General features: G+C 43.5%; 1 protein-coding gene across 1 annotated transcript in view; it reads left to right on the top strand.

The window, feature by feature from the left end:
* The window catches only part of LOC144688344 (semaphorin-4F-like), a 186,636-nt gene that overhangs the window by 63,005 nt on the left and 97,500 nt on the right, over positions 1–26,131 (top strand). The window contains exons 4-6 of the mRNA XM_078554783.1: positions 19,704–19,802; positions 21,629–21,737; positions 25,610–25,726. Of these exons, the coding sequence (XP_078410909.1) occupies positions 19,704–19,802; positions 21,629–21,737; positions 25,610–25,726 (325 nt within the window). The remainder of the gene's footprint in view (positions 1–19,703; positions 19,803–21,628; positions 21,738–25,609; positions 25,727–26,131) is intronic.

The following is a 26,131-nucleotide window of genomic DNA, read 5'->3' as shown; positions in this document are numbered from 1 at the left end:
ACAGAAGAGGAAGTGCTTCAACATGCCAAAGTCTAAATCCCAGGACTGGACATCAAAGTAGCTTTTAGGGGTCCCATGGCAGGGAGGGCAGGAAAGGGAAGTCCTGGGGGGTGGGTGGGGGTGGTGGAAAGTAGGCAATTGAGATGCTGGGGGAGAGGCCAGGGTGGTAGGGGCAGGGGTAGGTGCAGCGGCCACTGGATCTTAAGGTGGGGTGCCTGAAGTCAGAATGGGGCTTCTGATGGAGGCGCCACACCGCCCCGTTTCCTTCCCAAGATCTAAGCCCGTTCATTTTCAGGTTTCCCCCATGCCAGGTAAATCCTCCTGCCAGCCTAAAAATTGAGGCTGGATGGAAAACAGCCCTCCAATAATTGGCCACGTAAGGGTCTCAGCTGAGGCCTTGCCCACCCCAGCATAAAATCATTGAGAGGCTGGAGAGGGTGGGAACCCAGAGGGAATCCTGTTTCGTTCAATTTCACGGTCCCCTCCCCTGGCCTAAAAAACCTGCTGGCGAGTGAGCATGAAATTCAGGCGGCCTGGGTCATATTTTCCTCTATTCATGTTGCACACTAAATCCATGCTGTCACTAAGATTTCAGTAAAGTTCAATACTGGATGTGTGGATTCCCTATAATATGGGAGACATAATGGCGTAGTGGTATTGTCGCTGGACTAGTAATCCAGAGACCCAGCGTAATGCTCTGGAGACCCAGGTTCCCGCCACGGCAGGTTGTGGAATTTGAGTTCAATAAAAATCTGGAATTAAAAGTCTAATGAAACCATTGTTGATTGTAGTAAAAGCTCATCTCGTTCACTAATGTCCTTTAGGGAAGGAAATCTGCTGCCCTTAGCTGGTCTGGCCAACATGTGACTCCATGGTTGACTCTTGAATGCCCTCTGAACAAAGGCAATTCGGGATGGGCAATAAATGCTTGCCAAGCCAGCGACTCCCACATCCCATGAATGAATAAAAAAAAATGTCTTGGAAAATCGTAGGCCCACACCTTTCAACTAATTAATTTAATTGGAGAGAGAATGGTGGGAGCTGCGCTCTGATTCCCCAGCATGCGCTTCCACAAGAGCACAAGAATTAGGGGCAGGAGTAGGTAGTTCAGCCCCTTGAGCCCGCTCCACCATTCGATAAGATCATGGCAGCCCTGGTTGTGGCCTCAACTCTACTTTCCTGTCCGTCCCCTATAATCCCTTGTTATCAATAACCTTTCTAACTAGGCCTTGTATATGTTCAATGACCCTGCCTTCGCTGCTGTCTGGGGAAGAGAATTCCACAGACTAATCTCTGAGAGAGAAAATTTTTTTCCTGATCTCAGCCTTAAATGGGAGACCCCTAATTTTTAAACTCTGCCCTCCGGTTCTAGAGTCCCTCACCAGGGGAGTATACTCTCAAGTATACTACTCCACTCCAACTCCACTCTCAACATTCACCCTATCAAGTCCCCTCAGGATCTTATATGATTCAATAAGATCACCTCTCATTCTTCGAAACTCCAGTGGGTATAACCCCAACCTGCTCAACCTTTCCTCTTAAGGTGACCCCTTCATCCCAGGAATCAGTCGAGTGAACCTTCTCTGAACTGCTTCTAATGCAATTATTTTCCTTTCTTAAGTAGAGACCAAAAGTGTACACAGTACTCCAAATGCAGTGTAACTAAGGCCCTGTGCAGCTGCAGTAAAACATCCCTACTTTTATATTCCATTCTCTTCCAATAAACACCAACAGGCTAGGAATCCTGCGGTGAGTAATTCACCTCCCGACTCCCCAAAGCATGTCCAACATCTACAAGGCACAAGTCAGGAGTTTGATGCAATACTGTCCACTTGCCTTGATGAGTGCAGCTCCAACAACACTCAAGAAGCTCAACACCATCCAGGACAAAGCAGCCTGCTTGACTGGCACCCCATCCACAAGCATTCACTCCCTCCATCATTGATACACAGTCAAGGAGGCAGTGTGTACCATCTACCAGATGCACTACAGCAACTCACCAAGGTTCCTTAGCCAGCATCTTCCAAACCCACGATCGCCAAAATCAAGAAGGACAGGGGTAGCAGATGCATGGGAGCACCACCACCTGGATGTTCCCCTTCAAGCCACACACCACCCTGACTTGGAAATATATCTCCGTTCTTTCAGTCGCTCAGTCAAAAAGGTGGAACTCCCTGCCTAGCTGTACTGTTGGTGTACCTACACCACATGGACTGCAGCGGTTCAAGAAGGCAGCTCACCACCACCTTCTCAAGGGCAATTAGGGATGGGCAATAAATGCTGGCCTAGCCAGTGATGCCCACATCCCATGAATTAATAATTTTTTAAAAATCCATTTGCCTTCCTAATCACTTGCTGTACCTAACTGTTTGTGATTCCCACCCAGATCCCCCTCTACTGTCGAGTTTTGTAACCTCTCTCACATCAACTAATTTACTGCTTTTCTATTCATCCTTCCAAAGTGGATAAGTTCAAAATCATGAGGGGGCTGGACAGAGTAGATAGGGAGAAGCTATTCCCACTCGTAAAAAGATCAAGAACAAGAGGGCACAGATTTAACGTGATTTGCAAAAGAAGCAAGTGTGACCTGAGAAAAAACTTTTTCACACAAGTGGTTCGGGCCTGGAATGCACCGCCTGGAAGTGTGGTGGACGCAGGCTCAATTGGGGCATTCAAGAGGGCATTAGATGATTATTTGAATAGAAACAATGTGCAAGGGTGTGGGGAACAGGCAGGGCAGTGGCAGTAGATCATAATGCTCATTTGTGGAGAACCGGTGCAGATATGATGGGCCAAATGGCCTCCTTCTGTGCCGTTAAGATTCTGTGAAGTTCACGTTTTCCCACATTATACTTCATATACTCCATATTGTACTCCAGTACAGTGATAGAAACATGGATTTGCTCAGAACATTGCGGCCCACTGAGCTGCTCCAAATTCTCTTGAAATTGGCTATGCAGAGCTTTCTACAAAATGATTCTGGTCCCTTCAAGGCTCGCACAGATGATGGTGAATGTGTGGAACAGACCACCCAAGGAGGTAATGGATATAGCTAGTGCCAACAAATTCAAAGGGGAACTATATGTTTCTTTTTGACATAAGAAGAAAATGAATGATACAAGACTATATAGTATGGTTGTTTGGAACCTTGGAAGGGTCTTTTACAGTCTTATCTATGTTGTGATCATTATAGGAAATAAAACTAGTCACAGCACCGGGAAATAGTGGTGGACAGTGGTATCAATTGGCAGTTAGTCAGATGGAAAGATCGTTGAACAATCTGTTGATTGAAGACTCCATCTATCAGATTAGTTTTTAGAGTTAGTCTTGGTGTAGTTTTGTGTTCCATTTATAATGTGATATGTAATTCATTTGATCAGAAAATGTTCTGCTGGTTAATTCTTCTGATGAGATCAGTGAGGGGGTGTGCTGCTGTTCGTTAACAAGTACTCCTTTGTGGACACCAGGAAAGGAGGAGAACAATGGGGATATTTTTCCCTGCTGTCCGCTGTAATAGTCTGATTATTCTCTAAAGAGCCTAAATGTTTAACACATAAGAGAGACACTACAAGAAGATAAGAAAAAATATGCATATTTGGAATGTTTTCTATTTGGGCGAAAAGAAAAATTTAAATCAGAGCTTTGCTTGTTACTGAGTTATCCATTAAAGCAAGATGAAAGTTCAATTTTGGGTCAAAATATTTTTAAAATTCATCAATGAAAGAAAGGAAAAATAAATAGTTAAACAGACTTGATCAATAAGAACAAATTCCGAACGGAAATGTGCCACATTTTAAAGTGTTTTTTTTAACTCCTGAATGTGTCTATTTTATTGTTGGGTGTGACCTTAGCCCTATTTATAACTTTCAGAAGATCCTCGTGTATAGCATAAGGTCTGAAGTGGGATGTTTGCTGATGTTTGCACAATGTTCAGCACCATTCGTGACTATTCAGATACAGAAGCAATCCATGAACAAACACAGCAAGAGCTGGACCATATCCATGCTTGTGCTGACAAGTGGCAAGTAACATTTACGCAACACAAGTGCCAGGCTCTGACCAACTCCAACAAGAGATAATCTAACCATCGCCCTTGACATTCAATGGCATTACCATCGCTGAATCCCCTGCTATCTGTATGCTATCATTGACCAGAAACTGAACTGGACTAGCTATATAAATACTGTAGCTACAAGAGCAGGTCAGAGGCTAGGAATCCTGTGGTGAGTAACTCACCTCCTGACTCCCCAAAGCCTGTCCTACATCTACAAGACACAAGCCAGGAGTGTGATGGAATACTCTCCACTTGCCTAGGTGAGTGCGGCTTTAATAACATGCTAGAAGCTTGACACCATCCTGGACAAAGCAGCCTGCTTAATTGCTACCCCATCCACAAACATTCACTCCCTCCACTACCCATGCATAGTGGCAGCAGTGTGTATCATCTATAAGATGCACTACAGGAACTTGCCAAGGCTGCTGAGAAAGCACCTTCCAAACCCACAACCACTACCATCTAGAAGAACAAGGGCAGCAGGCACACGGGGACACCACCACTTGGAAGTTCCCCTCCAAGCCACTCACGATCCCGACTTGGAAATATATTGCCATTCCTCCACCGTCGCTGGGTCAAAATTCTGGAACTCCATCCCTAACAGCAGGGGTTCAGGAAGGCAGCTCACCACCACATTGTCAAGGGCAGTGGGGGATGGGCAATAAATGTTAGAATGAATGAACAAAACAAAACCGCAACAAGGAGAGCAGAGCTGTAAAGTGTACAACTTCAGCAAGGAGAGCTGAGCTGTAAAGACTGAGACTTAAATGAGAAGTCACTAACTCCGAGGGAGCAGCAGAGGTAGATTGGGACCTGCAAGGGTGGATCCAAGGAAGAGAGACCAGAGGTAACAATGCAGGAGCAGAAATAGAAGCCTGTTGTAGCTGATTCTCTGCTTATAACTGGATAGATAAGGATGGATCAGGTGAATGCAGTTCCACCTAGTGAGATGACAGTGGAGTGGTGTTGGAGGAGTGTTTTGTGGTCACCTGTGTCAAAAGCTTTAGACTTGTTCAGAAGGACAAGAAGGGATAATTTAATATTTTCATAATCACATAGGGTATCATTTGTAACTTTGGTAAGAGCCGTTTCATACTGAGGTGTGGACGGAAATTTGTTTGGAAGGATTCAGACTTAGTTCTAGGAACATTCTGCATATATTTGGGAGGCGACAGTATGTTCAAGAACTTTAGGAAAGAAAGGGAGGTTGGTGATGGGGTTGTAGTTTCTACGGGCAGGAGAATCGAAGGATTATTTTGCGGAGAGGAGTGTTAATGGCAGGGTGAATGAAAGGGATGCAGTCTTAAGGTTATCTTAAGAACCATTAACAATATCATGGGAGTCAGGAAGGGAAATTGTGTGGTCAGCAATTAGTAGGACTAGGGTTGAGGGAGTATAAGGTGGATCTACTACACAAGCTTGGAGAGGGCATGAGGGGAGATAGAGAAACTAAGGAAAGATGCTAATTCAGGGTTAATGCGGGGGCAATCTTAGAGGAAGCTTAGCCTAGTGGGCTAGAGAAATGAAGGTAAGGGGCAGAGGCAGCTACTCAAATGGTCTTAACCTTAGTGAGAAATGAAGGCAAGGGGCAGAGGCAGCTACTTAAATGGTCTTAACTTTAGTGACAAAGATGTCGATGAGCCCCTTGCACTTGTATCTATGGATGAAGGAGAGGGGTTTGAGAAGACTGTTTGTAGTTGAGCAGATAAAGTAGGGGGTTACTTTTGCATTGCAGAATAATCCTGGAATGCAGACAAGAGCAGCTGATAGTCCTTTCATGTTGTCCAACCAGAATGGCTACTTTTTTTTCTTCTTATTCATTGTGGGAGGTGGGCATCCCTAATTGCCCTTGTTCAGAGACCCATTGCTGTGTGTCTGGAGTCGCACGTAGGCAGATTCCCTTCCGTAAAGGACATTAATGAACCAGATGGGTTTTTACGATAATTGGCAATGGTTTCATGGCCATCTTCAAACTTTTAATTCCAGATTTTTTTATTGAATTCAAATTTCACCATCTGCCATGGTGGGATTTGAGCCCAGGTCCCCAGAGCATTACCCTGGGTCTCTGGAATACTAGTCAATGGCCATACCACTGCACAGCCTCCCCATAGAGGAGGGTGAGCTAGATGTCCGCCATATCTGTTCAAATCTGCATCCTTTGGAATTAAGGGAGTGGAGATGAGAGCCAGACCAAGAGAGTGTAATGAGTGTGATGGTTTAATGGAACTAGGGATCCAAGGTAGAGCTGAGGGTATGGTTGAGTACATCGAGGTGCAAAAATGCCATGGTAAATGGAGGGCCAAAAACTAGGCAGTTGGGATTTTGAAAGTGCTGTTGTGAGTAAATATTAATGTAACATGAGACTGTAAACTCCTCATGGATGGAAATCATCTTTTTTGGTCAGATATAGTTTTATATCGTTAAAAAGCTTGGAACATATTGGAGTCGTGTGGGTTAGTTATATTTAGTAAGTATTAAAGATATTCTGGAGCTTGCATAAAGAGTTGGGGATGTTTGTCTTGGGGTTGACTACTGATTTTTTGCCTCTGAATTAGCATTTTTGGTAGTTGGGGAGGGTAATGCATGAGACTGCAACATATGGTAATATCTTTTATTGCCTGTTTGTATGTTTGCCCTTGAATCTCCTGGGGGATAACAAGCAAAATTGCAGAATTTTTATCTATTGCCAAAATTCCACTCTTCAGTCTTGATCTGTTGCTTTTCATAGGCTTCATTTCCCTCTTCTGTGACCCCGCCTAGTTCAACACACTCTTGTTTCACAGGTAACTGCCACAGCCATTCTGCACAAGTGTCACTCCACGGAGAACATAGAGACAAATGTACAATAAATCTGTGTTTTCTTGTGGGACTGGTTTAGTGAAGATTTCCCTCTTCTGGCTATTTGTTTTGTGCATTGTGTGTGCTCGCTGCATTAACAGTTTTATTTTGAAAGAAAAGCTTAATAATACATTTATTGAGTAGGAGACCTATTGGACTGATTAATTATTAATGTCAAGAGAAATTCAGGAAGTAGATTTTCCAATAAAATGTCAGTTACATTGATTGATGACAATCCAGTTGATTGACCTCATGTTGCATTAAAGTTCAGTTTTTCCTTCTCAAACGACAACCCATTGATAGGTTGATGAATGTTTGCTAATGATGCGCTTGCTTGAGAATGGATTTTTAAATATATTTTTGGGGAACATTGTGGTATTCTGTGAAGAAGGGTGTGCGTGTGTAAATTATTTAATTATGCTGGGGAAAGGTTACTAGAGACGGATTGCCTGGGAGGTTTAAGATATGAAAGGATAGAGGCATTAGGTTTGTGCATTTGTAAAGAGATATTATGGCAGTTTGAGGTACAAGTAAATAGGTTGGACCTAACATGCATTTTTCGATAAGTTGAGAGTTCATTTGACTACCAGAGGGAAGTCAGAGGTGACAAGAAACATTTTTGTATCTTACAGGAGTTCCATGGGTAAATAGAAAAGAGTATATTATATTTTATTGACCTGATAGGAGAGACGAAATAGAAAGATTAAAGATTTTATATTTGGAAGGATTTGAGTTCAAAGTGGTGTGAGAACAATGGAACCTGAGATGAAAGGGTGACCAAGGTTGGGAACTGAATATCTAAGGGTCTCGATATTTAGGAAGGACAGACAAAAAGGCAAAGGAGGTGGCATGGTGTTGTTAGTTAAGGATGAAATCAGTGCAATAGCGAGAGAGGAATGTCGAATCAGTCTGGGTGGAGCTAAGAAGCAACAAAGGGCAGAAAACATTTGCGGGAATTGTCCACAGGCCTCCAAACGGTGGTTGTAAGGCAGGGGACGGCATTAAATAGGAAATTAGAGATGCATGTAACAAGGATGCTATAGTCATCATGAGTAACTTTAATTTACATATAGACTGGACAAACCAAATTAGTAATAACAATGTGATGGATAAATTCCTGGAGCCTGTATGAGAAGGCTTTGTAGATCTGTTTGTCGAGCAACCAACTAGGGAACAGGCTATCCTAGATTGGGTATTGTGCAATGAGAAGGTGATAATGAATAATGTTGTTGTGTGGGGTCCTTTAGGGAAGAGATAACATGATAGAATTCTTCATTAGGATGGAAAATGAAGTAGTCCGATTTGAAACTAGGGTCCTAAATCTTAACAAAGGAAACTACGAAGGTATATGAGGTGTGAACTAAGGTAGATTGGGGAACTTCATTAAAAGGTATGATGGTGGATAGGCAATGGCTAATATTTAAAGAACGAATGCATGCATTACAACAGTTATATATTGCTATCTGGCGCAAAAACACAACAGAAAAAGCAGCCCAACCATGGCTAACAAAAGAAAATAAGCATAGTATTAGATCCAAAGAGGAGTTATATAAGATAAAAGCAAAAAACTGCGGATGCTGGAAATCCAAACCAAAAACAAAAATACCTGGAAAAACCCAGCAAGTCTGGCAACATCTGCGGAGAGGAACACAGTTAACGTTTCGAGTCCAAATGACCCTTCAACAGAACTAAGTAAAAATAGAAGAGAGGTGAAATATAAGCTGGTTTAAGGGGGGGTGGGACAAGTAGAACCAGTGATAGGTGGAGATAACCAAAAGATGTCACAGACAAAAGGACAAAGAGGTGTTGAAGGTGGTGATATTATCTAAGGAATGTGCTAATTAAGGGTAGAAAGCAGGACAAGCAAGGTACAGATAGCCCTAGTGGGGGTGGGGTGGAGTGAAGGAATTGAAAAAGGCTAAAAGGTAGAGGTAAAACAATGGATGGAAATACATTTAAAAATAATGGAAGTAGGTGGGAAAAGAAAAATCTATATAAATTATTGGAAAAAAAGGGGGGGATCGGAAAGGGGGTGGGGATGGAGGAGAGAGTTCATGATCTAAAATTGTTGAACTCAATATTCAGTCCGGAAGGCTGTAAAGTGCCTAGTCGGAAGATGAGGTGCTGGTCCTCCAGTTTGCGTTGCGGTTCACTGGAACAATGCAGCAGCCCAAGGACGGACGTGTGGACATGAGAGCAGGGTGGAGTGTTGAAATGGCAAGCGACAGGGAGGTCTGGGTAATGCTTGTAGACAGACCGAAGGTGTTCTGCAAAGCGGTCACCCAGCCTGCGTTTGGTCTCTCCAATGTAGAGGAAACCGCATTGGGAGCAACAAATGCAGTAGACTAAATTGAGGGAAGTGCAAGTGAAATGCTGCTTCACTTGAAAGGAGTGTTTGGGCCCTTGGACGGTGAGGAGAGGGGAAGTAAAGGGGCAGATGTTGCACCTTCTCCGGTTGCATGGGAAGGTGCTGTGGGAGGGGGTTGAGGTGTAGGGGATGATGGAGGAGTGGACCAGGGTGTCCCGGAGGGAACGATCCCTGTGGAATGCCGCCGGGGGGGGTGAAGGGAAGATGTGTTTGGTGGTGGCATCATGCTGGAGTTTGTGGAAATGGCAGAGGATGATCCTTTAATTGCAGAGGCTGGTGGGGTGATAAGTGAGGACAAGGGGGACCCTATCATGTTTCTGGGAGGGAGAGGAAGGTGTGAGGGCAGATGCGCGGGAGATGGGCCGGACACGGTTGAGGGCCCTGTCAACCACCGTGGGTGGAAAACCTCGGTTAAGGAAGAAGCAAGACATATCAGAGGAACTGTTTTTGAAAGTGGCATCATCAGAACAGATGTGACGGAGGTGAAGGAACTGAGAGAATGGGATGGAGACGTTACAGGAAGCAGGGTATGAGGAGTTGTAGTCGAGGTAGCTGTGGGAGTCGGTAGGCTTGTAATGGATATTGGCGGACAGTCTATCACCAGAAATTGAGACAGAGAGGTCAAGGAAGGGAAGGGAAGTGTCAGAGATGGACCATGTGAAAATGATGGAGAGGTGGAAATTGGAAGCAAAATTAATAAATTTTTCCAGGTCCAGACGAGAGCATGAAGCAGCACCAAAGTAATCATCGATGTACTGGAGAAAGAGTTGTGGGAGGGGGCCGGAGTAGGACTGGAACAAGGAATGTTCCACATACCCCATAAAGAGACAGGCATAGCTGGGGCTCATGCGGGTACCCATAGCATACCATACCATTGGAGGAACTGAGAGGAGTTTAAGGAGAAATTGTTCAGTGAGAGAACAAGTTCAGCCAGGCGGAGGAGAGTAGTGGTGGATGGGGATTGTTCGGGCCTCTGTTCGAGGAAGAAGCGGAGAGCCATCAGGCCATCCCGGTGGGGGATGGAAGTGTAGAGGGATTGGGCGTCCACGGTGAAGAGGAGGCAGTTGGGGCCAGGGAACTGGAAATTGTTGATATGATGTAGGGTGTCAGAGGAATCATGGATGTAGGTGGGAAAAGACTGGACAAAGGCAGAGAGAATGGAATCAAGTTAGCAAGAAATGAGTTCCGTGGGGCAGGAACAGGCTGACACGATCAGTCTGCCGAGACAGTCCTGTTTGTGGATTTTGGGTAGGAGGTAGAAGCGGGCCGTCCGAGGTTGGGAGACTATCAGGTTGGAAGCTGTGACAGTAACAGTCCTGGAAACAATGGCTTGATGTTCAGTGGTGAGGTCATGGTCCAGGGGGAGGTAGGAGGAAGTGTCTGCGAGTTGACGCTCAGCCTCTGCGAAGTAGACGTCAGTGCACCAGATAACAACAACACCACCCTTGTCAGCGGGTTTGATGACAATGTCAGGGTTGGACCTCAGAGAACGGAATGCAGCAAGTTGAGAGAGAGACATGTTAGCGTGGGTGAGAGGAGCAAAGAAATTGAGACGACTAATGTCACGCCGACAGTTCTCAATGAAAAGATCAAGAGAAGGTAAGAATCCAGAGGGAGGGGTCCAGGTGGAGGGAGAATATTGGAGTCGGGTAAAAGGATCCATTGAACGGGGAGAGGACTCCTGCCCAAAGAAGTGAGCACGGAGCCGAAGGCGGCGGAAGAAGAGTTCAGCATCGTGCCGAGCCCGAAATTCATTGAGATGAGGGCGTAAGGGTATGAAACTAAGTCCTTTGCTGAGCACTGAACGTTCAGCGTCGGAGAGGGGAAGGTCAGGAGGTATGGAGAATACACGGCCGGGGCTGGAATTGGAAGACGGGATGGGGACAGAGGGACAGGGAGGGGTGGAGGGTCCTGGTGTTATATAAAGTTGCTAGAAAAAGTAGCAAGCCTGAGGATTGGGAACAGTTTCGAATTCAGCAAAGGAGAACCAAGAGATTGATTAAGAGGGGGAAAATAGAGTATGGGAGTAAACTTGCAAGGAACATAAAAGCAGACTTTAAAAACTTTTGTAAGAACGTAAAAAGAAAAATATTAGTGAAGACAAATGTAGGTCCTTTAGTAGTCTGAATGTAGCCCAGAACAGGAGAATTTATAATAGAGAACAAGGAAATGACAGAGCAATTAAACAACTACTTTAATTCTGTCTTCACAGAGGAAGACACACATAACTCCCCAGAAATGCTAGAGAACCAAGGGCCTAGTGAGAAGGAGGATTTGAAAGAAATTTTTAAAAAATAGTGCTGGAGGAATTAATGGGACTGAAAGCTGATAAATACCATGGCCCAAGAATCTGCATCCCAGGGTGCTAAAGGAGGTGACAATGGAAATAGTGGATGCGCTGGTTGTCATCTTCCAAGATTCTATAGATTCTGGAACATCAGACTGGAGGGTGGCAAATGTAACCCCACGATTTAAAAAAGGAGGGAGGGAGAGAACAGCAATTATAGACCCGTTAGCCTAACGGAAAATACTGGAGTCTATTTTAAAGAATGTGATAACAGGACACTTAGAAAATACCGATTGGATTAGAAATAATCAACATGGATTTATAAAAGGGAAATCATATTTGACAAACCTACTGGAGGTTTTTGAGGACGTAACTAGCAGAATAGAGGAAGGAGAACCAATAGACGTGGTGTATTTGGATTTTCAAAAGGCTTTTGATAAAGTCCCACGTAAGAGTATGTAAAATTAAAGCACCTGGGATTGGGGGTAATATATTGGCATGGATTGAGAATTGGTTAGCAGACAGGAAATAGAGTAGGAATAAATGGGCCTTTTTTGGAGTGGCAGGCGGTGACTAGTGGGATGCTGCATATCAATGATTTGGATTAGGGAACCAAATGTAAAATTTCCAAGTTTGCTGACGACATGAAATTTGGAGGGAATGTGAATGGTGAGGAGAGTGTTAAGAGGCTTCAGAACGATTTAGACAGGTTGAGTGAGTGGGTGAATACGTGGCAGATGTGGTATAATGTGGGTAAATGTGAGGTTACCCACTTAGTTGGAAAAGCAGAATGGCAGATTAAATGGTAATAGATTGGGAAATGTTGATGTACAAAGGGACCTGGGTACCCTTGTACACCAATCACTGAAAGCAAGAATGCAGGTGCAGCAAGCAGTTAAGAAGGCAAATGGTATGTTGACCTTCATTGCAAGAGGACTTGAGTACAGGAGCAAGGATGTCTTACTGCAGTTGTACAGGGCCTTGGTGAGAGCACACCTAGAATATTGAGCACAGTTTTAGTCTCCTTACCTAAGAAAGAATACACTTGCCATACAGGGGGTGGAGTGAAGGTTTACCAGAGTGATTCCTGGGATGGCAGGATTGTTGTATGAGGAGACTTTAGGCCAATTAGGCCGGTATTCACTGGAGTTTAGAAGAATGAGAGGGGATCTCATTGAAACTTAGAAAATTCTGACAGGGCTGGACAGACTGGATACAGGGATGATGTTTCCTCTGGCTGGGGGTCTAGAAGAAGAGGTCACAGTCTCAGGATATCATGTAGGTCATTTAGGACTGAGATGAGGTGAAACTTCTTCACTCAGAGGGTAGTGAACATGTGGAATTCTCTACCACAGAAGGCTGTGGAGGCCAAGTCACGGAATATATTTAAGAAAGAAAGAGATAGATTTCTGAACTCTTAAGGCATCAAGGGTTATGGGGAGAGAGCGGGAGTATGGTGTTGAGATAGAGGATCAGCCATGATTGTATTGAATGGCGAGCAGCTTGAATGGCTGAATGAGCTACTACTGCTCCTATTTTCTATGTTCCTATGATAAAGCTGCTGTGGAAAGCTTAGTTGTTGGCTGTTGGCTGTGTGAGGAAGATCTCCTGGAAATAGCTCTTGGCTGGCAGAAGATGCAGTTTAAATTGGTTATCCAGTCAAGTCAGAAAAGCCTTGGGCTGCAAAAAGCAGTCTTGCAGTCCTGCAAAAGCAACCTCTGTTTCTTAAAAACAGAGAGTGGGTGAGCGTGGACTTTATTTAAAACAGGGCGGGGAGATTTCGTTTAAAAAGAGCACGGAGAGCAGCTGATTGGGGAGTTGGATTGGTGAGTATTTCTAGTCTTTAGATTAAAATTAAGGTCTATAGTTAGTGTTTAGATCACAGAATCACACAGTGCAGAAGAGGCCCTTCGGCCCATCAAGTCTGCACCGACACGTGAGAAACACCCGACCTACCTACCTAATCCCATTTACCAACATTTAGCCCATAGCCTTGAAAGTTATGACGTGCCAAGTACTCATCCAGGTACTTCTTAAAGGATGTGAGGCAACCCGCCTCAATCACCCTCCCAGGCAGCGCATTCCAGACCGTCACCACCCTCTGGGTAAAAAAGTTTTTCCTCACATCCCCCATAAACCTCCTGCCCCTCACTTTGAACTTATGTCCCCTTGTGACTGACCCTTCAACTAAGGGGAACAGCTCTCTATCCACCCTGTCCATGCCCCTCATAATCTTGTACACCTTGATCAGGTCGCCCCATCACTCTTCTCTGCTCCAATGAAAACAAACCAAGTCTATCCTACCTCTCTTCATAACTTAAATGTTTCATCCATATAAACTACATCGACTGCACTACCCTCATCTACACACCTGGTCACCTCCTCAAACAATTCCATCAAATTTGTTAGGCGTGACCTCCCTCTGATAAAGCCATGCTGACTATCCCTGATCAAACCTTGCCTTTCCAAGTGGAGATAGATTCTCTCCTTCAGAATTTTCTCCAATAGTTTCCCTACCACTGACGTGAGACTCACTGGCCTGTAGTTCCCTGGCTTATCTCTACAACCCTTCTTAAATAGCAGAACCACATTAGCTGTTCTCTAGTCCCCTGGCACCTCCCCTGTGGCCAGAGAGGAATTAAAAATTTGGGTCAGAGCCCCTGCGATCTCCTCCCTTGCGTCCCTTAGCAGTCTGGGACACAAATCATCCGACCTGGAGATTTGTCCACTTTTAAACCTGCCAATACCTCCAATACCTTGTCACTCCCTCTATCAATTTGCTCAAGAACCTCACAGTCTCTCTCCTCGAGTTCGATACCTTCATCCTCATTCTCTTGGGTGAAGATAGGTGTGAAGTATTTGTTCAACACTCTAACGATGTCATCTGGCTCCACCCATAGATTGCCCCCTTGGTCCCTTATGGGCCCTACTCTTTCCCTGGTTAACCTCTTCCCATTGATATACTTATAGATCTCTAGTTTTTATGTTCTCTTTCTTACAAATAGTCTGTTAGGTATAAGATTGATACTGGTGTAAATAGTTAAATTCAATGAAGTGTGAAGAGCAGGGATACTAGAGTAATTAATTAATAAATAAAATAAGATAGCGATGGCAGGACAGGCGATGTGTCACTGCTGTGCATGTGGGAGCTGCTGGACACCAAGGTGATCTGGAGCAAACACACCTGTATTAAGTGTTTGCAGCTCGAGGAACTTCAGACCCGAGTTAAGGAGCTGGAGTCTGAGCTGCAGACATTGCGCCACATCAGGAAGGGGGAAAGTTACCTGGACACTTTGTTCCAGGAGGGGGTCACACCCTACAGGTTAAATAATTCGAATTTGGTCTGTGATCAGGGACAGGAGAGTGTGACTGCAGATGAGGCAGGTATGGGGATCCAGGGGATAGTGTTCAAGGAGCCTCAGCCCCTGAAATTGTCCAACAGTTACGGGGTTCTTACAAGCTGTGTGGAAGAGAGCAGGAACTGCAGGGAGGATGAATGAACTGACCATGGCACCGTGGTACAGGGAGCCATTCAAGTGGGGGGAGGAAATAGGAACGTAGTAGTGGTAGGGGACAGTATAACTAGGGGGATAGATATGGTTCTCTGCAGCTGTGAGCGTGAGTCCCGAAGGCTGTGTTGCCTGCCCGGTGCCAGGGTTAAGGACTGGAGAGGAACTTGGAGTGGGAAGGGAGGGATCCAGTTGTCGTCGTCCACATTGGTACCAACGACATTGATAGGACTAGAAAGGAGATTCCGCTGAAAGAATTTGAACAGTTGGGACCTAAGTTAAAAAGCAGAACCTCCAAGGGATTACTACCTGAACCACGGGCAAACTGGCATTGGTTAAATAAAGTCAAGGAGCGTGGCTCAGAGATTGGTGTGGGAGGAATGGGCTTCAGTTCATGGGGCATCAGTACTGGGGTAGAAGGGAATTTTTTTCTGGTGGGATGGGCTTCACTTGAACACTGTCCTGGTAAATCGAATAGCTAGGACTGTAAAGAGGGCTTTAAACTGAATAGTAGGGGGGAGGGTTCTGGAGAGGGGATAAGTAGGCTTACAAAGCAAAAGAATATAACGGCATTGCAGGGCAGCTGCTTAGGTAATGATACCCTGGGTGTGATGTGAAGGGACAGAATGTACAAACATTTTAAAAAAGCAGCAAATAGGGTCAAAGGGGGGAAAAATGGTAAAAAGGCAAAATTAATGGCTCTTTACTTAAATGCACGTAGTATTCGGAACAAAATAAATGAATTAACGGCACAAATAGAGATTAATGGGTATGATCTTATATGGTTACAAGGAGATCAAAGCTGGGAACTAAATATTCAGGGGTATGTAACTTTTCAAAAAGACAGGAAGGAAAGGGTGGTGGGGTAGCTTTGTTAGTAAAAGATAGAATAAGTACGATAATAAGAAATGATCTTGGATCAGAAGATCCAATGTGGAATTGGATCCACATTCAATAACCTCACATTTTCCCACATTACATTCCATCTGCCAAGATGTCATCGTGAAGATGTGGAATCCATATGGATGAAGGTAAGAAATAACAAGGGGAAGAAGACACTGGTGCGAGTAGTCTATAGGCCCCTTAACAGTAGCTATGCTGTCGGACAGAGAATACATCAGGAAATAATGAAGGCATGTAAAAAAGGGAACATATTAATTATGCATGACTTTAATCTCCATGTAGATTGGGAAAATCAAATTGGCAGAAGTAGCCACGAGCAAGAATTCATAGAGTGTATTTGGGCAGTTTCCTAGAACAATATATGTTGTGGATCCAACCAGGGATCAGGCTGTTTTGGAGTTGGTAATGTGTAACGAGGCAGGTTTAATAAATGATCTCAGAGTAAAAGATCCTGTAGGAAACAGTGACCATAATGTGGTGGAATTTAGCATTCAGTTTGAGAGTGAGAAATTTAGCTCAGAAACATCTGTGCTAAACTTAAATAAGGGTAATTGCAAAGAAATGAGAGCAGAGTTGGCTGGAGTGGACGGGGAAAGGAGTTTAGCAGAAAAGACGATTGATGAACAATGGCAGACGTTTAAGAAAATAGTTTATGACTCACAACAAAAATATCCCAGTGAGAAAGAAGGATTCTAGGAAGGGGAGAAACCAACCATCGTTAACCAAGGAAGTTAAGGATAAGTGAAAGGAAAAACATACAACGTGGCAAAGATTAGTGGTAAGCCAGAGGATTGGGAATGCTTTAAAAATCCAACAAAACGTGACCAAAAAATAATAAAGAGGGAGAAAATAAACTTTGAGGGTAAACTAGCAAATAATATAAAAATAGACAGTTAGAGCTTCTTTAAATGTATAAAAAGGAAGAGAGAGGCCAAAGTCAATATAGGCCCTTTAGAGGGGAATCAGGAAATGGCAGAGGAGTTGAATAAATACTTTGCATCAGTCTTCACGGTAGAAGGCACTAATAGCATTCCAAAAATACTAAATAATCAAGGGGCAAAAGGGGAGGAAATAAATACAATAACTATCACTAGAGAAAAAGTACTAGGGAAACTAATGGGGCTAAAAGCCGATAAGTCACCTGGACCTGAAGGGTTGCATCCTCGGATATTAAAGGAAATAGCTGCAGAGATAGTAAATGCACTAGTAGTCATCTTCCAAGAGTCCTTCGATTCTAGAAAAGTCCCAGAGGATTGGAAAACTGCCAATGTAACATCTTCAGTCAAAAATAGAGGGAGACAAAAAACAGCTAACTGTAGGCCAGTTAACTTAACATCTGTCATTGGGAAAATGTTGGAGTCTATTATAAAGGATGTAATTGCAGAGCATTTAGAAATACATAATCTAATCAAGCAGAGTCAGCATGGTTCATGAAGGAGAAATCATGCCTGACAAATTTATTAGAATTCTTTGAGGAGGTAACAAGCGGGATAGATAAAGGGGAACTTAAAGGGGAAGATGTAATATATTTGCATTTTCAAAAAGCGTTCGATAAGGCATCGTACATATGCCTATTGAATAAGATAAGAGCCCATGGTGTGGGAGAAGCATATTAGCATGGATAGAGGACTGGTTAACTAATAGAAGACAGAGAGTTGGCATATGGGGGGGCATTTTCAGGATGGCAACCTGTAACTAGTGGAGTGCCACAGGGATTAGTGCTGGAGCCACAATTATTTACAATACATAGTAATGACTTGGATGAGGGAAATGAATGTACTATCATCAAATTTGCAGATGATACAAAAATAGGTGGGAAGGCAAGTGGTGAGGATGACACAAAGAGTCTACAGAGGGATATAGACTGGTTAAGTGAGTGGACAAAAACTTGGCAGATGGAATGTAATGTGGGAAAATGTGAGGTTATGCACTTTGGCAGGAAGAATAGAGGAGCTGAATATTATTTAAATGGAGAAAGACTGCAGAAAGCTGCAGCACAGAGGGATTTGGTGGGCCCTCGTGCATGAATCCCAAAAAGCTAACATACAAGTTCAGCAGGTAATAGGTAAGGCAAATGGAATACTGGCCTTTATTTCAAAGGGAATGGAGTATAAAAATAGGGAAGTCTTGCTAAAATTATACCAGGCACTAGTTAGACTATACCTAGAATAATGTGAACAGTTTTGGCCCCCTTATCTAAGGAAAGATATACTGGCATTGGAGGCAGTCCAAAGAAGGTTCACTAGGTTGATCCCAGGTATGGAGGGATTTTGTTACGAGGAGAAGTTGAGTAGGTTGGGCGTGTACTCATTGGAGTTTAGAAGAATGAGAGGCGACCTTAATGAAATATATGATTCTTAGGGGGCTTGACAGGATCAATGCTGAGAGGTTGTTTCCCCTTGTGGGAGAGCCTAGGACCATAGGGCATAACCTCAGAGTATGGGGGCGCTCATTTACGACAGAGATGAGGAGGAATTTCTTCTCTCAGAGGGTAGTGAATCTGTGGAATTCTTTACCACAGGGGGTTTTAGAAGCTGGGTTGTTAAGTATATTGAAGGCTGAGATAGACAGGTTTTTAATCAGTAAGGGAATCAAGGGTTTGGGGAAAAGGCAGGAAAGTGGAGTTGAGGATTATCAGATCAGCCATGATCTAATTGAATGGTGGAGCAGACTCAGTGGGCCAAACGGCCTACTTCTGCTCCTACGTCTTATGGTCTTATTGTCCTGTAGCCTTGGATTTCCAAAGCAGAGTGAAAGAGAGTTTTAAGAGGTCATGTGGTATGCCTTTATTAAAGCTGCAGCAGTTTGCCTTGTGCAACATTACTGGATTTTTATAGTTAAACATCTATAAAGGGTGTGTTGCCTGGAAGGTGTTTGCTTGTGGGTCTGACTAAGTAGGGAGTCTTTTTGGGGATGTCTTGTAAGACTAATTTTAAGCGTGTAACTGTAATCTTGTGTGCTTAAGTTTTCTTTTAATCTTGTTTATAGAACTTTTAATTTTTAAAATCCTAAAAGTGTTACTGGACTACTTGCTGCTGAGATCAGTGTGCTTTCTTCTTGTTTTTAGAATACAAAATAAAAGGGTATGGCCCGTAAACCAAGTTTCCCTCTGAGATTTGGTTTACTCAGCAATTAACACTTGTTGTGGTGCTCAGAGAAGAGCATGAACATGAAGGTGGAGTGCAATGACTTTAATTCCTTTCATTTTTGGAACGGCTTGAATGGGATGGGCTTTTTGTGCATTGGACATCCTTCCCTGTTGTTGAAAGTTCTTTAATTAGTTGACTCCTGCTGGCTCTTTCCTTGAATTGTGACATTTTTTTTATGAAGGCCTTTGGCAATGTGGAATCTAGCTGCACATGTTCAAGCAAGCAGACTCTTGCTTTGAATTGTTTTTTTCTTTGCGCTTGTTTTTTTTTCACCAATGCAGTTTGATATTTGGACCCATCAGCTACAAACACTGAAAATATTGTTTGTGGTTTATAAACATTGATCAAGTATCATTACAAGTATATCAGTGGTATTGATTCAAAAGTTCTTAATGTCACAGACCTAGCTTTTGAATGTTCAAAGGAAAGAAAGCTTAGCAAAGCCCAAATTATTTGTGCTCATTACTGTGTTTTTCAAATCTTTGGGTGTGACAGACAGTCCAGTCAAGAAAAACAATTTGAAAATGTTTTCTTGTCCTGTGATTCAATTTCCAGTTGGTTGACTAATGTCCATTTTTTGCTTTGGTTATTATAGAATAAATGCCATAACTACATTCGAATTTTGAAAGCCTGGAATAATACACATCTCTTTGCCTGCGGGACGTACGCTTTTGATCCTCACTGTGCATATATCGTAAGTGCATTTTTAACAATAGGTGATATGATGAAGGGAAATGTACCCAAAATTAACAAACATCTCTCCTTTTTGCCAGCATGAAGGCACTTAAAGAGGAAGCTTTCTTGCTTAATAATATAATATTGTTTGATAGTAGGCAGTCCAGAATGACAGTACAAGGTTGGATGTGGTGGACAGAATGGGGAACTTTGTTAGTAACCTACCTCCTGTTTATACTGGCAATCATAGAAGTGGGGACCAGCAGGACACCCAATTTAGAATTAATGAGATAGGAATACAAAATTAGGAGTTGGTGTTAACCAAGGGCCTGTTTCCTTCCAAGTGAAGTTGGTAGTTGTGTTTTCAACAGATGGCGAAAAGCAAGTATTGAAATTCCTCCGCCTTGACCCGACATTTCAATAGATAGAGGACAGAGTTTGGACAAAGAAAGCATATGATCTGAAAGCGGTTGCAGCAGTCGGGGTTTGGAATACTCTCTAGAGGGAACTTTACAAGAATGACGATTTTGAGTTTGGAACAGATAGTCTATCCAACCTCTCTTCATAACTTAAATGTTTCATCCCAGGCAACATCCTGGTGAATCTCCTCTGCACCCTCTCCAGTGCAATCACATCCTTCCTATAATGTGGTGACCAGTACTGCACACAGTACTCCAGCTGTGGCCTCACCAAGGTTCTATACAACTCCAACATGACCTCCCTACTTTTGTAATCTATGCCTCGATTGATAAAGGCAAGTGTCCCATATGCCTTTTTCACCACCCCACTAACATGCCCCTCTGCCTTCAGAGATCTATGGACACACACGCCAAGGTCCCTTTGTTCCTCAGAACTTCCTAGTGTCATGCCGTTCAATGAATACTTCCTTGTCAAATTACTCCAGTTGTCGGTGAAGAGAGGGTGGTGGGGTGAACCAATGAAAGGACGAAGTCTTTAATAGCTTGTTATCATACCCACTTGCTGTTGATATTCTTTGCTGTATTATTTGTGCGCATTATATCTGTGTGTATATTTCAAATCAAGGTGTTCATTTTCCTCCATACCTCCTTACCCACAGCCTCCTTAAAAGATCTTAGTGATGGACCCATCTTCTGATAATGAATTGCTTGACCAGCCTTGGCCTACCTCTGTTAAAACCAAAAGTGGGTAGATTGGGGCTTGGTTTTCCATTTTATGTTTACCCTTATCTGTGCCCTCCCCCCCCACACCCCCAGTGTGAAACAGATCAAGAAGGCTGATTATGGGTGGTTTCATTGCAGGATATTTAAGAGATAAACCTGGTGGACAGGGAAACACTCTTCTTGGACCTAAACAGTGTAACAGGGACACTGCTCATTGAAACATATAAAGTTCTTAAGGGGCTTGACAGGGTAAATGTTCTTATGTTCTTTTACAAAGATGCTGAGAGGATGTTTACCCTGGCTGGGAGTCTAGGGATCACAGTCTCAGAATAAGGGGTCAGCAGGTAGTAGTGGTGCAGGCTCGATAAGCGGTATAGCAGACTCTGGCTCCTATTAGGTCCTTATGTTCTCATCTTCTTTGAAATACAGGTGTTAAAAACAATTGTTGAATTAATACCTCATTACTCACGGCCCCCTTAAAAGATCTTAGTGATGGACCCACCTTCTGATAACAGTTTGCTTGACCAACCCCCCAGCCTGCCTCTTAAAATCAAAAGTGGGAAAGTTAGGGTCTGGTTTTCCTTTTTGTTTTCTCCCTACCTGTCTCCTTCCCCCACATGCCCCGAGGAGTTAAAATGATCCCTCTGTGCTATAAATCCATTATAGTACATAAACTTCAGTATTGTTCAACACTGTGTTTCAGAGGATCTTCAATTCTGTCAACGCAACAGAGGGTAGAGTGCAAGGAATGGAAAAGGGGCGAGGGAGATGTCCATTTGAACCAATGCAACCATTTGCCGCAACTCTGGCAGGTAAGTGATTCGAGAAGGGAAGATGCTGGTCTGGGTCTTTTTTTCCCTCTCCTAACATGGCTTATTCATACTGGGATTTTGTTCCATGGGTGCACAGAATTATAGGAATTACTGGACGAGAAAAGACCTAGTTCACCTCCTACAGTCCTGGTAGCCATATAACACAACATTGTTGGAATTATTGACCAATAGCAATCAATCCCTATCCATTAGTCTACAACAGAAGTGTTGCCGGTGGTGGAGAGGTCCAGGGTCACCTGTTCCCAGATCCCTCAAGCATGTTAATTTTGGTCCATGTCAAGTGTCAAATTATTCAGCAGAAGGTTCCCTTGACCTTCCTGGTACTCGAGCTATGTGACAGGGAAGGTTAACGAGGGCCTCTGCACCTGATTGCTAGTCACCCCAGTTCTGCTTTCTTGCTGGAAGTGTGCAATTATGCATTGGGTGAAGACAAGCATTGGAATCTTCCATGAATCACAGAATCACAGTGCAGAAGAGGCCCTTCGGTCCATCGAGTCTGCACCGACACATGAGAAACACCTGACCTACCTACCTAATCCCATTTACCAGCACTTGGCCCATAGCCTTGAATGTTATGACGTGCCAAGTGTTCATCCAGGTGCTTTTTAAAGGATGTGAGGCAACCCGCCTCCACCATCCTCCCAGGCAGTGCATTCCAGACCGTCACTGCCCTCTGTGTAAAGAAGTTTTTCCTCACATCTCCCCTAAACCTCCTGCCCCTCACTTTGAACTTATGCCCTCTTGTGACTAACCCTTCAACTAAGAGGAACAGCTGCTCCCTATCCACCCTCTCCATGCCCCTCATAATCTTGTACACCTTGATCAGATCGCATAATCTTGTACACCTCGATCAGATCGCCCCTCAGTCTTATCTGCTCCAACGAAAACAACCCAAGTCTATTCAACCTCTCTTCATAACTTAAATGTTTCATCCCAGGCAACATCCTGGCGAATCTCCTCTGCACCCCCTCCAGTGCAATCACATCCTTCCTATAATGGGGTGACCAGAACTGCACACAGTACTCCAGCTGTGGCCTCACCAAGGTTCTATACAACTCCAACATGATCTCCCTACTTTTGTAATCTATGCCTCGATTGATAAAGGCAAGTGTCCCATATGCCTTTTTCACCACCCCACTAACATGCCCCTCCGCCTTCAGAGATCTATGGACACACATGCCAAGGTCCCTTTGTTCTTCAGAACTTCCTAGTGCCATGCCGTTCGTTGAGTACTTCCTTGTCAAATTACTCCTTCCAAAGTGTATCACCTCACACTTTTCAAGGTTAAATTCCATCTGCCACTTATCTGCCCATTTGACCATCCCGTCTATATCTTCCTGTAGCCCAAGACACTGAACCAAGTGTTTCTCAAGTGTCGGTGCAGACTTGATGGACCGAAGGGCCTCTTCTGCACTGTGATTCTGTGATACAGATTAGCAACTGGTTCTTTGAGAGACAAGCCCAGCAGAAGTAGGTGCCTTTGGAGAACATGGGAGAGGAAAACAACAGAAGGGAAAGCATAAAGATGGTTTCTGTGTTCCCAATGGGCCCCCATGCCGCAGTCTCTAGCTGTTCATTTCAAGGGGTGGAAAATCAGATTGTGGGCCATAATTTTCTGGTTGTGCTCCCTGCAAATGTGTGATCTGGTGAGACCCTAGGATGGGCTCCACAGCTTTAAAATTATTTTATTTTGTAGTTTAGACACCCGTTTCAGGCAGACCTAAAACACTTGGGTGCTGATCAGGTTTATCCATTCAAAATAACTTTTTTCAGTTCTTTCAATTCAAATGATGGAAGGTTGAGTTTTATTCATGAAACGAAAAGTAAAATGCTGCAGGAGCTGGAAATGTGAAATGAAACAAAAAGTGCTAGAAACACTCAGTAAGTCAGGTTGACCTAGCCTTAACATTGTTTAATAATTTAAGACTTTACTACTACTCCCATTTACTTTATGTCATAAACCATCCCAAGGAGTGTTAGAAAGCAAACTTGACACTGAGTCACGTAAAAAGATATATATTGTGGCAGATAACTGAACATATGGTCAACAAGGTAGGTTTTTGGAAGTATCTTAAAGGGCAAAAGAGAGATAGCAAAGCAGAAAGGTTGAGGGATGGAATTCTAGAGCTTCATGCCTTGGTAGGTGAAGGCTCATCTACCAATACTGGAGCGATTAAAATTGTGGATGCTCAAGAGGCCAAAGTTAGAGTTGTGCACATATCTCCCGGGGTTGTGGTGCTGAAGGAGGTTATAAGGATAGGGAGGTGAAAATCATGGAATATTTGAAAATATTAAAATTGAGGTTTTACTTAATTGAGAACCAATGTCAATTAGTGAGCCTAGCAGTAATGGATAAACGGGACTTCGTGTAAGTAAGAACACGGGCAGCAGAGTTTTGGATGACCTCTCAAGATTACGAAAGGTAGATTGGAAGACTGGCTGGGAATGTGTTGGAATAGTCAAGTTTTCAGGCACCAAAGGCATAGTTGAGAGTTTTCACAGCAGATGAGCTGAGGCAGGGAGAAGTCAGACGATGTTACAGAGTTAGAAATAGGCAGTCTTAGCCATGACACGGATATGTAGTCGGAAGCTCATCTTGAGATGACTCTAAGATTACATGCATACAGTCTTGCTCAGCCTCAAGGAAAAGGATGGAGTTGGTGGCTACAGAATGGAGTTTGTTGTGGGGACAAAAGACAATGACTTTAGTCTTCACAAAATTTATTGTGAAAATTTCTGCTTGTCCAGTACTGGATGTTAGAGAAGCAGTCTGACAATTTAGAGATAGTGGAGGGATTGAGAAAGATTACGGTGAGGTAGAGCTGGGTGTTGTCATCATATGGAAGTTGATGGTTGCATTTGGATTATGTTGCTGAGTGGCAGTATGCAGATGAGAAATAGGAAGGGGCCAATGATAGATTCTTGGAGAACACCAGAGGTAACAGTGTAGGAGTGGGAAGAAAAGCCATGACAATATGGAATAATTGCACAAGAGCCACTGGGACTGCAAGAGATGTGTGCAGGTAGTTGGAATATTTGCTTCCTGCCAATGAACAAACTTTGGACCCAACATGCCACTTTCCCTTGGATCCTGTGATATTTTAATTTACTGGTTAGTCTTCCTTGTGGGAGCTTGTCAATAGCCCTGCTAAAATCCATATCGGCTACATCAGATGCACTACCCTCATCGGTCTTCCTTGCCTTCTCAAAAAAAGTTAATCAAGTTAGTCAGATGCGACCTTATTTTAACAAATCCACATTGACTGCCCTTGATTAATTTGTGCCTGGCTAAAGGATCATTTACACAATTTCTCAGAATTTGTTTTACAATAATTTGTTCACCACTAAGGCTAGGCCATCTGACCTGTCCTTGGACTATCTCTTCTCTTTGCAGTACAACATTAGTAGTCCTCTGGCACTACACCTGTAGCCAGACAGAGTTGGAAAATGTTGATCAGAGCATCTGCTATTTCTTCCTTTGCTTCCTTTAACAGCCGTTTTGTCCGGACCTGATCACTTATGTACTTTCTAGGATTCTAAACACTGTAATACCTCCCCCACTATGTTTATCCCATCCAATATTTCACACTCCTCCTTAACTATATTTTCCCATTCTAACGAAAGTTCATGGATCTGTTAACCCTATTTCCCCCTCTCCTCAGATGCTGCTTGATCTGCTGAGCATTTTCCAGCATTTTCTATTCTTAATTTCCAGAACACACAGCATTTTGCTCTTTGTATTTGATTTTTTTCCCCTGAATAACTCTGATGGTGCAGCCAGTATGGATGAAGCACTTGATAGCTGCATATCTCTATAGATTGGTTTTATTTCTTTCTTTTGTTTCTTTCAGATGAAGTGCTGTACGCAGCGACGATGACTGATTTTCAGGGCAAGTATCCAGCTGTGGTTAAGAGTGTGGGATCGCAAGAAAAGATCCGCACAGAGGATTCTGTCAAATGGTTGAGTGGTGAGATTTTGCGATTACATTTTACATCTACTGCACATGATAGTGCCAAAGTTAAAAAGATTATTCTAGAAGGGCAAAATGAATCAAAGTGATCAAGCTTCTTGATATCTGGCCTAGCATCTCTTTACATGGCTGCAAATTTCTCAATTTTTTTCTGATAATGCTCCTGAGAAGTGTTTTGGCACTGAAATTCGTATACCACATTACTCATTTGTGTGGTAGGCAGAATGTCTTTTTAGCTGGATGGCAACACCCTGTTAGTGGAAAATGCCACTTGCATTGCTACTGCATCGTAGTACTGCCAGTGTGATGCCAGGTCCTAACAACGGGTGGATTGTATCAACCGGCACGTCCCTTCGCTGTTCGTAATAGGCAAAGTATTGACTGTACTCACCCAGCCTATGC

This window comes from Cetorhinus maximus, chromosome 1 (genome assembly GCF_964194155.1).
Source record: "Cetorhinus maximus chromosome 1, sCetMax3.hap1.1, whole genome shotgun sequence".
In the NCBI taxonomy this organism is placed as follows: domain Eukaryota; kingdom Metazoa; phylum Chordata; class Chondrichthyes; order Lamniformes; family Cetorhinidae; genus Cetorhinus; species Cetorhinus maximus.
Note: the sequence above shows the minus strand (reverse complement) of the source record. Positions and strands in the feature narration are given on the sequence as shown.